Genomic DNA, 13694 nt, shown 5'->3' with positions numbered 1-13694 from the left:
TTCATTAGAGGAGTTTTTTATATAAATTATCCTATTTGTTTATGATTTCTATTTAATTTCATTATACTTATATTTGTTCGTATATAAATTTTTTTTTTTTTATCGGATCATGATTTCTAGTACCAACTCGTAACATCATTCATACAAAAGAAGTTTAACCTTCGGAATAGCATATACAGACACCGTAACTGTTGAGAACTGTCATTCAGGTACGCTCGGTTCTGATTGCAGTGTCTAATGTGTTCGAACTTCTTGGGAGATATGTGCCTCTTGTAGAATACATCAAGATAACATCAAGGAAAGGACTCCGGCAATTCTTTTAACTCATTCCATCCTTCTATTTCACTGCAAAGTATGGAGATCAAGGTTGGATGATTATGATGACATCTCTGTTAGGATTGACCATTGGTTATTTTACGGTTTGTATTCTTACTGAAGCACCGAAAGGATCCAAGGGTGGTGAACCTGAGATTTGTGTCTTCCAGTTTCTCTTTTGCTTTCAAGATTTGACAATATAGTTTCAGCATCTGTTAGGAATGACCAAATATAATCACAGTAAGTTTCTTTGTCTGGACCAGAGCAAAATGCCTTGGGAAACTTGCTTGTGTTCTTTCTTTTAGCTGGTATATTCTCTGGGGTGGCCCTTTATTGGCTCTGGTTCAAAGGCAAGGGCTGGTGATGCTATATAGATTATGATGCAGCTCAGTATCTGTACATGGATCATGTTGTCTCCCGTTGCCTTATTGCAGCTGAATGATTGATTCTGTTGTTGACTTGATGAACACGAAACACAATTGCAAGTGTTCTTATTCTCTCAGCCACTTTAATATCATGATTAACTTTTAAGTGTCGACTATACTTTAATATCATGCATGACTACTGCAAGCACCAATCTTTCGAACCAAATAAGCATTGGGGATCCAAGATTCCTAGGGGAATCTTTTGCAGAGATTCTTCGAAGATTCGAAGCAGGAGTCAAGCCAACATCAATTAAGACCGGCCCAACACATAAATAAGAGAGAGAAATCTGTGACGACTGGTTATGATGGCCAGAAGATAACACTTGGATTTCGTGATATGAGCTGTGGATAGGCTTCGAATCCTTGTGAGATCTTTTATTGGTCCGAACAAAATCCTGAAATCTCCACCTCACACTTCTGTCGGAACTGCTCACCACTCCTTTCTCTTTCCGTCCCTTACATACCCTCCTTGGCATCCATTCCTTTCCATCCATCTCTCGGCTCTTGAGCTCTACCAGCAGCAGACATGGCGTCCTCCACTGTTGTTACTCCGACCCGGTTCCTCGGCCAAACCCGAACTTCAACAAGCGCCAACCCTCTCAGGGATGTCGTCGCCATGGGAAGAGGAAGGATCACCATGGTAAGCGAGCGTGCTTTTGCTTTCCTCAAGCAGAATAGTAGGAATCTTCTTACTGTGTTTTGTTGTGGTGCGCAAATCCACACCAGGGGAATGAACTGTGGTACGGACCAGACCGCGTCAAGTACTTGGGACCCTTCTCAGCTCAGACGCCGTCCTACCTCACGGGCGAGTTCCCCGGCGACTACGGCTGGGACACTGCCGGGCTCTCCGCCGACCCCGAAGCCTTTGCGAGGAACAGAGCTCTGGAGGTACCACCAACTGCTCTACTGATGTGACTGCAGTTAAGCGGCGATTAGTTCTCATCTCACTTACCTTCCTCATGGTGTGGGTTCAGGTGATCCATGGCAGGTGGGCGATGCTGGGGGCGCTGGGCTGCATCACCCCGGAGGTCCTGGAGAAGTGGCTGAAGGTGGACTTCAAGGAGCCCGTGTGGTTCAAAGCAGGGGCACAGATCTTCTCGGAAGGCGGGCTCGACTACCTCGGCAACCCCAACCTCGTTCACGCCCAGAGCATACTGGCAGTGCTGGGGTTCCAGGTCGTGCTCATGGGCTTGGTGGAGGGTTTCCGCATCAACGGACTCGCCGGAGTCGGGGAGGGCAACGACCTGTACCCCGGCGGCACCTACTTCGATCCCCTCGGCCTCGCCGACGACCCCGTCACCTTCGCCGAGCTCAAGGTGAAGGAGATCAAGAACGGGAGGCTGGCGATGTTCTCCATGTTTGGGTTCTTCGTGCAGGCGATCGTGACAGGTAAGGGGCCGCTGGAGAACCTCTTGGATCACCTCGACAACCCTGTCACAAACAATGCCTGGGTTTATGCCACCAAGTTCGTGCCAGGCTCCTAAATCTCCCTCGCCATCGATTGCAAGAACAAGAGAAATGTGCATGCCAGCTTGCTGTATGTAGGAGAAGCTATTGATTGCTGTGTATTGCTGATACATTTAGGATGTTCTCTAATCATACCTGTCAATTCACTCGTTCTCTGCAGCACCTGCTCAACTTTCATTCTTGCATGTCCCTAACATATTTGAGTTCTGGATATAAGCCAAACGTTAAGTTTATGAGGGATATGTATGCCATTGAATGATTTGGCAGGGATATCCACAGTATAATTTCTATATCATGACATTGATTCATAAGGCTTCTCTTTTTCTCTCTGCGTTTGACAAGTATATCATACTATTGATTCATGTCCTCGCTCACTCGACATGTTCGCCGAGATGGCATTCACATGGCAAGTCGGAGGTTCCATTGCATTGTTTCTTCCTTTGTCTAAAGAAGAGTACTTGTCTTTTGGACGTGGAGATTTCTGTCCCCAACAAGAACCTCTATTTGTTCGCCATGGCAATGTTAAAAGTTGCATCGTCCTTTCTCTCAACGACATGCATGCAAGAAAGCATTTTTGGGAATGTTAAGAGCTTGTAGTGCTGGCCACTTACTGAAATGTAGCCTACAGTTGCATGCAGTTACTTATTTTACTCTTGCAACTTGGTGCGTAATGCAATGAACTCCATCAGTAGTACGGACAACAGTACTACTGTCTTCATGTTCCGTTCTTGGTACTTCCCGGCCATATTAGTCTGCTAATTCAAGTGTCAATCAAAATCTCACATTCACTCTTCTGGGTTGTGGTCGCATACTATGTTTTTCTAACTTGTCTTCACCTTCTGGTTCAACTTTGGTGGGTTGCAATAACATTGGCTGGTCCACATGGGTAAGTAGGCTAAGTTGAGAAACCTGTAAGCTAATTAATTGTTCAGATTTCAATGCATGCGTGCATGATGTAGGGAATCCTACCAATTGAAGCACTGTATGCTCTTTGAACAAGGAGTTGATCTTTGTAAGGAAATGACAAGTGGAGAAGTGAGCTTTGAGAAGTTGTGGCCAGTAGGAACTACATGAAGTAAGGAAGGCATTTCATGGAAGGCATGCATTGAGAAATCAAGCACTCTAGTTTTGCAGAGCTGAGTTTGAAAGTGTCCTCATGATGATTGTTGCCATTTTAGCACCATACCTTTTCTTCAAGAGAATCTACGATACTGTTCCACCAAGTGTTGTGATGTCTGTATGAAAAAGGAGAAGCTTTGTTCCAAATAAAACATATGTATCCTCTTTGATTGGTGTTCATGGAAAGTGTTCAGCACTGAAAGGATGAACAGGATGAAGAGTTTGGACCATCAGAGGGGGAGAGGGGTAACATGAGCTGCTGCTGCACCAATAGGCCATGGGATGCACTTGAAAGGAATAAAGCCAACCTCTTCTGCTGTGGCTCAAAATCCAAGTACGATACCTGGACAAAGGCATCAGCAACATACCGCAGGCAATTGGAGGGAGAAACAAGTACACCCTTTTTGTTCAGCTGCTTTACTTTCGATTTCATTTCCCTCTTCTTTCTTTCTTCAATCTTTGTTCTTTCTGTACAACAACAAACGCTTGTGAATGTGTGATGAAATGTGATATATATATATATATATATATATATATATATACATATATATATATAATATTATTGTTCATGTCATGTCATGCACGAGTGACAGAGCGCTGCTGCTTACTGATGCCGATGCCAGCTCACATTAGGCCGCTTGCGGTATTCCCAAAGTGTCCCTCCGCCTCCTGCTCCGGTCCTCTTTGTTATGAAACGATTCTCTCTCGCGCGTTCAATCTCCTCCAGATTTATCGCTTTCTGGGTAGGCTTTGAAGGAGATGATGGTGGGATTGGCTCTGCGGATTGAGGAGCAGTTCACGGAGACGAGAGAGAGGATTTTTAGCCTTCGATAGGAAAGCTATGTGCCTATATTGTTCTGAGAGGAGAGGTGCGAGAGCCGTATCCCTTTTCCCATCGGTTTATCAGGGGAGGAGCATGTGAGACGTTGTTGCTTTCGATGGTTCCTTGCAGGGTCTCGCGTGTTGCCGTGCCGCAGTAACTCTCCGGTCGGAAAGGTGACGCCTTTGGTACTCTTTGTGCCTCTTTTTCTGTGAGCCACTGCTTCCGACGAGGTTTACAGGTCACTAGTGCGTCTCCTTTGACTTCTCGACGTCGACTCCTCTTAGAATCCTAGATTTCCCCTGTATATCCTCTAAAAGTCGTCTTTTTGTTCTCCTTTTATTGATTGCATTTGGGTAATTCTTTTCGTTTTGTTTCGTATGTCTCAAAGCGCCTGAAGGCCATCTTGGTTCTTATCTCAGCTTCTTCTCACGGTTTTGGCGCTTAAAAGAGTTATCTTTACGAGGTTTTGGTGAGGTTCCCCGACAGAGAGAGCGAGATGGCCGGTGGTCAGGGAAAAGATGCCGCCTTTTTGTTTGCAGACGAGGAGCTGATCGGGATGACCGAGTTGAAGAAAGGCGCCGACTTTGTTGAGGTGATGTGCGGGTGCACGAGCCACCGGTATGGCGACGCTGTCGGGCGGCTTAGGGTTTTCGCCTCCGGTGATCTCCAGATCAGCTGTGAATGCACGCCGGGCTGTGAGGAAGGTGAGTCGGATCGTTTGATGCAACGACTCTTGATCGGTCTGGATGCCTCGTAAATGTTGTCATGACGACTAAGATAATGGTGGTGATTTCATGTTCTTGATGTTCGGCTTTCTTGGAAAAAGGAGGATCTGGTCTTCATAGCACCTGTTTGATTCAGGACTATGCTTGTTGTCTTACAATCAGATTATCATGTCCTCATCATTGAAATAGTTAGTTCTTTGTTACATGCAAGTTGTCCCTTGTCTCGTTCATCTAGACTTATCCACATTTGCATGCAAGTCAAACTGTCCCTTTAGTACTTGGCACGTCTCCTTTGTGGCTATTTTAGATTTCCTGTTTGTTTGTGATTTTTCAGATCTATTTTATCCAGAATTACATCATTGTGTCCTGTGATTGCTGGTCTTATGTTGCTCCTCCTTGTTTTCATTTTTGGAGTTATGCTTCTATGTTCAAAAATGTTGGTTTCTCATGCTTGATGATAAATATATATCGAGTGCTCACCTGAATGATCACTGATAGTGTCTTTTGTTTAATCTGTTTCTCTAGAGGATCCTCTTTATGTGTTTTTTTGGTTGCATTATCTTCTGCTGAATGTTAAAGTTGAACTAGTTTGGTTAGTTTGAGCTAATGTTCATCAATGCTTTTCTTGGAATAGTAGCTGAATTGTTGCATCCTACTTCGAACCGTTTGGTCTTGCTATTATAAGAAGCTTGAATTAATGACGGGTATCGACCTCTGTTCTTTAAAAAAATTATTTTGACGATCTGATATCATAAACTTTAGTGGGATTAGTATAATTTATGTACTAGCTCCCTTTTGTTTTGTTGGTGATGTCAGCCATTGAATATTGTCATTGTCGCCATCTTCACAAGGCAAGCAAAACATCTTCTCCAAGAAGTGTCTATATCTCAAGGCCTTTGCAACCATTTCTTGCAGCAGCATTGTAAGGAATAATTATCAGATCTGGAATTATAAGTTAATTTGATCTGAATTTTGTACCTTGTTTGCTATATACTTGCCTTCATGAGATTTTCATCTTCCTGGTCTTTGGTGGTCTTTCAATTAGTTTAGTTCTTGATTTTGATATTTTGAAATGTTTCTGCATAATTCTTTTACGTTAGTAGAGAAATTAGATATCTGTAAGTTATTCGTGTGAAGGTGTTGGTTTACTTACAAGTTTGCTTTGATTCCTTTTTAACAGTATAATTGAAATGTCACAAAAGAACCATCAATGTAACTAAAGATCTTAATATGCCAATATTTGCATGTATCAAACACTAAGTCAGGGGTGAAAATGGATCTAGAAGAGATTGGATAGTTTTAGGTATCAAGAGGATACTAAATTCTACAACCAACTTTGTTTAAACTTGATATGAGTATGAACTGGATGTATGACAAATACAATTCAAATAGAATCTGAGGCAGATGTAGTTGGGAATACCAGATCTAGAATCATAGTTCAAAATCACTTCTGGACTGGTATGTACTGAGCGGTATTTAACTGTCAAATATTGAATCAGCATGCAGACTATATTTTTTTTCACTCAGTCTATGTGGGTTTCAGGGTTATCATCTGTCTGATACCTCAGCTCCTCCTCCTCTCATCTTCTCAGTGTTGACCAATATGTGGATATACCATGTCTTCTTATGCTGATTTGTGTCAGATCCATACCGGTCCCTAGCTGGACATACGGATACCGATACCAAAAGTTCGAACCATACCTAGAATAATGTGAAACAAGTAATTAAGAAATTAAGAAATTAATTAAAGGTGAAAAATTATAGAAGCATGAGAAAAAAAAAAAAAATATATATATATATATATATATATATATATATATATATATATATATATCAAGTAGCATATTTTCTTAATTTATTATATGTAAATTTGGAACTTTTAGTATATTTAGATAGTCAGATATTCAGATTGTTTGGAACTCAACTCATATCCATATCTATGTCCAGAAGATTTTGTATATGAATATGTGATGATTGATGACTAGATCTTGTGTAACCATGTCAGGTTCCTCCGGACACGGAAATGGATTTAGATGGATACATTTCACCACTACATGAAATAGCTGTACACTACTTTGCTAGCTAAACAGGAGAAATTTATTTTATTTCCCTTTTATCTTTTTCAAAATTTCCTGATTAAGTACTGTTAGTTCAGGTGAAACAATCTGGTTATGCATAAAAGCCACGCTAGATGGGAGGCTATCAATGTGTTAAGGCTCTTAGAGAACAAGAATAGAATGAGAGAGTCCATACTTCCTCAAAAGATGGAATTCTTGAAATTAGTAATTATTGCTGAAACATGCATATCTTGTACAGATGTATCGTTACAGTTCTGCTTCTAATTATCTGAATGATGCAATGGACTTCTCCTCAGCCATGATCTGTGAATCTGTCTTTGGATTTCTCCTCTTGTTTCTTACATGGAGAATGCCTATGATTGCCTAAGGATTTCCTTATTGGATAATTGTATAATTATATATAATAGAATCTACCATGCTGATGTTAAGTAAGATATAGCTTTTATAAATATTAGTTGTAACTTGTAAGCATCATGGAAAATGTCAGGAATCGAAAGTTTATGCATCTGAGGCTTCTAGTTCTGATATATAATGTATTTAATCTCCAATATCAACTTTGTATACCATGTACCTGTTTGCTGACTGTTCATAATTATAATCAGATAAGTTGACACCAGCTGCGTTTGAGAAGCATTCTGGGCGGGAGACTGCAAGAAAATGGAAAAACAATGTGTGGATCATTATCAAAGGAGACAAGGTTCCACTTTCAAAGACTGTGCTGCTTAAGTACTACAACCAGGCATCAAAGGCTGCTAATGGCTCTCATAAAGGTCCCAATGGACGGCCATTTCACCGTGATGAATTTGTCTGCTGTAAAAGATGTAACAAAGAGCGTAGATTTCGCTTACGTACTAAAGATGAATATCGCAATTATCATGATGCTGTGAGGAATCCAAATTGGGAATGTTCTAACTTGACGTTTGACAGGTGAAATTCTCCTTTTTTGCATATGGCTACTGCCTTTCTGACAATTTTGATTTCTTGGTCTGCTATGGAAGAGAAAGATTCTGTTAACCAATGCCTAGTGAGCTTTTGAATGTTAAACAGATTGTGTTAGTAGCCTTTTTAAAAGCAAATTTCTTAGTACTTATCCTGCTCCTTTTGCAAGTTTTGCATGATTGATAGACATTCTGTGGGATACATGAGAGATGATATGACTGCTTTTGCACATGCAATTTCATCTCACTTAAAAGCTCAATGTTCTTGATAAACCAAGCTGAACTACTTTCTGTCTCACTCTTTGTGACTTATTTCATTGTCTTTCTATCTCACGAAATAGTTTTATATATGCTTCTTAATCTCTTACTGGAAATATAGAATTGACAATACTCTGATCTCCATTATTTTCTTTTAACTTTTTTCTTCACCAATTCTTTGGATCAAGTGAACAAATTCTCTTGCTCTTCTGAAAACTTATTTAATAATTGGTACTTAAATTATTGTGGTAGAATGGATTTTCTTTTGTTGTCTTTGAAACAAAAAAGCATCTAGGAAAACTGTTCGAATGATGATTAAAGCATTTTCATGCATAACTATTGGTCTCATGACCATCAACAAGCTAGTAAGTCCTTTTGATTTGTTTTCTGCACCTAATTGCTTTTTAAAACTTGATTAAGATGCTAATGTCAAATACCCAACGGCAATTGTTGTGCGAGGTGCTCGCTAGCATATAGGCATGCCAGGACAAGTAAATTCCCTTATTTATCCATGTGGTCATACTTATCTGTTGAGCTTTAATTGGTTGATGTGCAATGCTTTCTTGATATTGATTGTCAACAATTTAGTAGATAGGTAAAATAACTTGCTGATATTGGTTCATGGAACATGTTATTTATATGGTAGACTTAGATAAACAGTCTTGCTATGCATTTTACACTTGATGATTGCTATACAACTCATATCAGTACTTAGTATTAGGTTCTAAGTGTGTAGAAGGCAATGATTCCCTTAAATTGTGTAGCATGTAGGTGAGAAAAGGATTAGATTATCATAGCCTATCATATTGAGTGCTATTTTTCAACTTTGCTGCATCATCCAATGTAATGTTTGTGTTGAATTATGATTTCCTTTCAAGACCCATGTTTCTCATTAAGTAATGTTGTCCATACTTCCCAAAAATAAAATATTAATCTCTAGGTGTCTGTTTTGTTCATTTTCAACATATCATAACATGTTTAGTAAAAATTCTTAGTCTTCTTTACTTCGTAGGGATAGTATATCTTCAATTTAATTACATATTGATTGTCATGACTCCACTTATAGGATAATCATGTCAACTTATAAGTTAAAGTTAATAATAGTACTCACATCAGACCCTTATAAATCAATTTTAGTTGTACCCAGTTCCGATGTGGGACTAATTGAGGTGTTACAAACTCTCCTACTTAAGAGCTTTGACGTTCTCATTAAAACCCAGCATAGCCCCTATCAAACCCTATCATTGTGCATGTAAGGTATAGTCTAATGGTGGCTCCATATCGTGATGAGCAATGATTTAAAAAGCACTAGGCGCCAAGGTCCAAAAACGCCCGAGACGCTAGGCGCTCGCCCGAGCAAAGCGAGGCGCTAAAATATAAAAATATATAATATAATTAACAACATTAAAATCAAAATAATATATTATTAATCTATTAACAGTATTGAAAATTAATCATTTCAAAATTCAAATAAACTTAATATTAAGAGTATACTGTATACTGAGCCTGACGGAGAAACGAGGAAGCAGCGGCGAGCGGCGGCAACGGCGAGCGACGGCAGCAGCAACAACGAGCGACGGCAGTGGCAGCGGCAGCGGGGAAGGGAAAGGGAGCGGGAGGCGCGAACAGCGGGAGGGCTCGCGAGCAGCGGGAAGGCTCGTGGGAGGCGCGAGCAGCGGGAGGGCTCGCGGGAGTCGTGAGCAGCGAGAGGGCTCGCGGGAGTCACGAGCAGCCGGAAGGCTCGCGGGAGGGCTCGCGGGAGGTGCGAGCAGCGACAGCGACGAACAGCGGCAGCGGGAGCAGGAGCGACGAGCAGCGAGATCGGGAGCGACAGCGGCAGCGGGTTAGGGTTGGGTTAGGGTTATATTGGTTTAGTTGGTTTGATTGAACCAACTAACAATCGAACCAGGACCGAACCAGACCTAAAATCCTAGTTCGGTCACTTGGTTTACCTAGGTGCTCGCCCGAAGCGCCCAGCGCCTGGGCTCGGGCGAGCGCACAGGCGGCGCTTGTTTGAAGCGCGCCGCCTGGGACATTAGCAAGGCGCTCGGGCCTCGCCTCGCCTCGCCCGAGCACCTAAGCGAGCGCCCGAGCGCCTCTTTTAATCACTGGTGATGAGTCCTCTGACTCCATCCGCAGATAGTCTTATCCTACTTGAGCAACCTCACCATGCTCCAGTACTAAATCAACCCTGATACCAATTGTCATGACCCGGTCTGATGAGATAACTGTCTTGTCAACTTCTTTTGGCTCAAACCACTAATTAAAATGCTCAACCTGAAATTAATAACTCCCATCAGACCCTGAAAAATTAGTCTTAATCTTGTTCACTTCCGATGTGAGACTAATTAGGATGTTATATTGATAATATCAGTTTTATTACTATGTGCTTGATAAGACATTTGGAGGTCAACTAATTGAAAGAGATACATTTGACAGAGAATAGATGTCACAGCCAAATAGTTGATCTTTGTGCATGCTACTCTTCATTTACTCAATATTCCCTTGCTGTTTCATGTGCTAAAAACATGGATCACGGGAAAATTAATTGGGAGGCTTTCAGTAACTAACTTAAGGTTATAAATTACTAAAGTAAATATGGTTGCAGTGGAACTTTAATGCATCTTTGTTTCTTGCAAGTTCATGTGGTCATAAAATGTTTCATGAGGATGCTCTTGATGCATAAAGCATTGCAATTTTATGGCACTATTAATTAATCAAGTAGAGAAGGCTTAGACATACCATTTTAACTACCATTTCCTCGTACTTGAGATGACTGCCTTTGTTCATAGCAATTCTAGAGGACCTATGGGAGTATTAACTGTAAGCATTGACTTTGTACTTTGCAATTTGAGGTCAACCTTATCATTTCCTTTTTCTCTAGTTTAATGTTGCTTGTACTGTTAAAATTTACATTCTCTTTTTCACTCCTTTTATCACTGATAAATTCAGGTCTTTCCATAGGGTTTTACAATGGTGTATTCCTTTTCATTAACTGTTATTTAGTTGTCCTTTTCCTAGAGGGTCATATACGATGGGAAGATTGAGTCGCCTCAGTTACATTTCTATTTTTCTTGAAAACTTCTGTAGCATGAAAATTGGTGGGTCATCATGCAGTAAACAATTTTTGGTTTATAACTTTGTATTCGCTTAGTATCAAACAAAATTGGGTTAAGCCACTACAATTTGGAATAAATAGTTTGCCATATCACCCAGTTCTGATATGATACAAGAGATCTAAATTGAATATTCAAGGCCAACCTGATTTTGGCCGATTTCTCGGACTTCCAAGTTAGAATTTAGTCAGAATTAGCTCGAATCAACCTGGTACATATTTTATTCTTATCTTGTGTATTTAAGTTAGATTCCCCATATATTATGAATGTCTGATGTAATGATGTTATCTATTTGCAATTTTTAATCTATTGAGAATTCTTTTGATAGCTTGTTACCTTTTTATCCCATGCATCAGAGCCACCTGCGATGACGAAGAGGAGCGAGCAAGCCGTAAGGTCCTCAGGGGATGTTCCCGTTCTCCATCCTGTAGAGGATGCACCACATGCGTATGTTTCGGATGTGAGAACTGCCGTTTCTCAGATTGCAGCTGTCAGACCTGCATCGATTACACACGCAATTCTAAAATCTAAGCTTGTTCGATGGAGAACTATTTATCCTCCATGGGTGATTGCATAATTGTGTTATCAATGCAGGTATTTTGATGCAGACCTGAAACCCTCAATCATAAGGTTCAAAATTTTGACAATCCCATCAATGGGGCTTTCTATGTTTCCTTTTCCTCCACCCCACTTCTTCCATTTGAAACATTGCTTATAGATGAAGATGGTGGAAGCTATGAATAAGTGACATGGAAAACTTTTAAAGGCATATCTATTATTTTCGTACGATTTAATTTTTCTCTTAATCCATGATCATATGTATCCTTTCTTTACTTAATTTTGAATTGCATGAGAATATTAGACTGAGATAGCAAGCTGTTTGCGTCTGATGACTCTACAGAATAATCCAATATTTGTCTTCATTTGGAGATTTGCAGCAGCTGCATCAGTTGTCTCATCTCAGAAATGCTGCTATAGGTTGAAGGAGGGAGGGAGGGAGGGTTTAGGCCTCCCATCGTGATCACCAACACAAGCTTGGCTAAATCCTGATCATCATACTTCAGTTGGTTTAAACCTTGAAGTTTCGTTTTACAACCTAACTAACATATCATAGATGGTGCTCGAGTTTATACAATGGGATCAAAATTTGTTGACCATAAAGGAAAAAAAATTGCAAAGAAGCTTTATGGATCAGGTCACTGATGTGGAGTTTAGCATGTGCTCTGTTTGGGACACACAGGGTTTGCAGTTGCAGTGACATGATGTTGAAGATGACAGGGTAGTTTATTGAAAAAATGCTCCTGGGTTTTGATCGGATGGAATCGTCACAATTGATGAGATATTTTTTTAAAACAAAATTTGATAATATCCTTAATTGGGCTGTTTCAAGTTTGATAGATTCGTGATTCGTGGGTTGGTTCAGTTTGGAATAGGGTCGATTCGGGTTTAAAAATATGTTACAATCGAGTTACACTTATTTATAGAATTTATTAAAAATATATTATTTTTATATAAATTTATTCTAAAATAATCATAAAATATAAAAATATTATTTTTTTGTTAAAATCATATTCTAGTATAATTCTCAAAGTTTTAATAATTAATTATCTAAAAATATCTTAAAATAAAAAATATTAATTTGAAAAATAAGTTAGTCGATATCGAAAATATAAAATAGGAAAGATAAGATTTTGTGATTAGTTTTATGATGAATTTATCTAAAAATTAATATATCTTTTAACATATTTTGTGAATAAGTGTAATTCAAATATAACACGAATGTAATTCAAGTGAAATAGTATTTTTAGATAATTTTACATAAAAATTAATATTTTTTTAAGGATAACTTAAGTTTTTATTTTTGGATGAATTTAGGAAAATTTTATATAAAAACTAATATATTTTTTAATGATAACTCAATTTTTTTAGTTTTATGATAAATTTAAGATTTTTTTTATATAAATAATAATTTTTTTTAATATATATATATATATATATATATATATTTATATTTATATTTATATTTATATTTAATGCAATTCAAGTATAGCTCAAGTGTACATTGAGTGTAATGGGTTTTCTAGAAAAACTATGAGGTGAAGGTGTTGGATGAGAAAGGAAGGGAAGGAGCAATGGAGTAGAAGGAAATAAAATAATGGTGAGGGAGGTTAAAGGGAGAGAGGAGTAGGAGAAAACTGAGAAAGAGATGGAGTTAAGGTGGAGAAGGTAAGGATAATTTTAAAATATTAATAAGTAATCTAGGTTTTAATTAAATTAACTAAATAATAAAGATTTAATTAATCCATCTGATCCGGTTCATCTCAAGATAATCGATTCATTTAAAAATAATTGAATCAAGCCTAATCAAGAATTAATCATTATTTATTTAAAATATTTTGATTAAAAAAATATTCTTGGATAAAAAATCGA

At 39.0% G+C, this 13694-nt stretch overlaps 2 protein-coding genes across 8 annotated transcripts; both read left to right on the top strand.

Annotated features, from left to right (window-relative positions):
• Positions 1-1219: 1219 nt before the first annotated feature.
• Positions 1220-2384, top strand: LOC135649858 (chlorophyll a-b binding protein 13, chloroplastic). Its single transcript, XM_065168758.1, has 3 exons — positions 1220-1380; positions 1467-1628; positions 1715-2384. The coding sequence occupies exons 1-3, from the start codon at positions 1267-1269 to the stop codon at positions 2222-2224; spliced, it is 786 nt and encodes a 261-aa protein (XP_065024830.1). The 5' UTR covers positions 1220-1266; the 3' UTR covers positions 2225-2384.
• A 1472-nt stretch (positions 2385-3856) lies between these two features.
• LOC135649859 (protein ULTRAPETALA 1-like) lies at positions 3857-12058 on the top strand. 7 transcript variants are annotated; one of them, XM_065168767.1, is made up of 5 exons: positions 3857-4394; positions 4569-4853; positions 5691-5796; positions 7555-7879; positions 11621-12058. In XM_065168767.1, the coding sequence occupies exons 2-5, from the start codon at positions 4770-4772 to the stop codon at positions 11793-11795; spliced, it is 690 nt and encodes a 229-aa protein (XP_065024839.1). In that variant the 5' UTR covers positions 3857-4394; positions 4569-4769; the 3' UTR covers positions 11796-12058. The 7 variants fall into 7 exon arrangements, with proteins under 7 accessions (XP_065024839.1, XP_065024838.1, XP_065024831.1 ...); XM_065168766.1 differs by lacking the exon at positions 5691-5796 and having other exon boundaries at positions 3868-4195; positions 4279-4322; XM_065168759.1 differs by lacking the exon at positions 5691-5796 and having other exon boundaries at positions 3868-4322.
• The last annotated feature ends 1636 nt before the right edge of the window (positions 12059-13694 follow it).

Source organism: Musa acuminata, chromosome BXJ3-9 (assembly GCF_036884655.1).
Source record: "Musa acuminata AAA Group cultivar baxijiao chromosome BXJ3-9, Cavendish_Baxijiao_AAA, whole genome shotgun sequence".
NCBI classification, from domain to species: Eukaryota; Viridiplantae; Streptophyta; class Magnoliopsida; order Zingiberales; family Musaceae; genus Musa; species Musa acuminata.
The sequence above is the reverse complement of the archived record's forward strand: the minus strand, read 5'-3'. Positions and strand labels throughout refer to the sequence as shown.

Excerpts from the sequence above, each read along its gene's own strand:
- LOC135649858 (XM_065168758.1), top strand. The coding sequence starts at position 1,267 with ATGGCGTCCTCCACTGTTGTTACTCCGACCCGGTTCCTCGGCCAAACC. Across the intron at positions 1,381-1,466 it reads GAAGAGGAAGGATCACCATG|GGGAATGAACTGTGGTACGG; the intron begins GTAAGCGAGCGT and ends AATCCACACCAG. Across the intron at positions 1,629-1,714 it reads CGAGGAACAGAGCTCTGGAG|GTGATCCATGGCAGGTGGGC; the intron begins GTACCACCAACT and ends GTGTGGGTTCAG.
- LOC135649859 (XM_065168766.1), top strand. The coding sequence starts at position 4,646 with ATGGCCGGTGGTCAGGGAAAAGATGCCGCCTTTTTGTTTGCAGACGAG. Across the intron at positions 4,854-7,554 it reads CACGCCGGGCTGTGAGGAAG|ATAAGTTGACACCAGCTGCG; the intron begins GTGAGTCGGATC and ends AATTATAATCAG. Across the intron at positions 7,880-11,620 it reads TCTAACTTGACGTTTGACAG|AGCCACCTGCGATGACGAAG; the intron begins GTGAAATTCTCC and ends CCCATGCATCAG.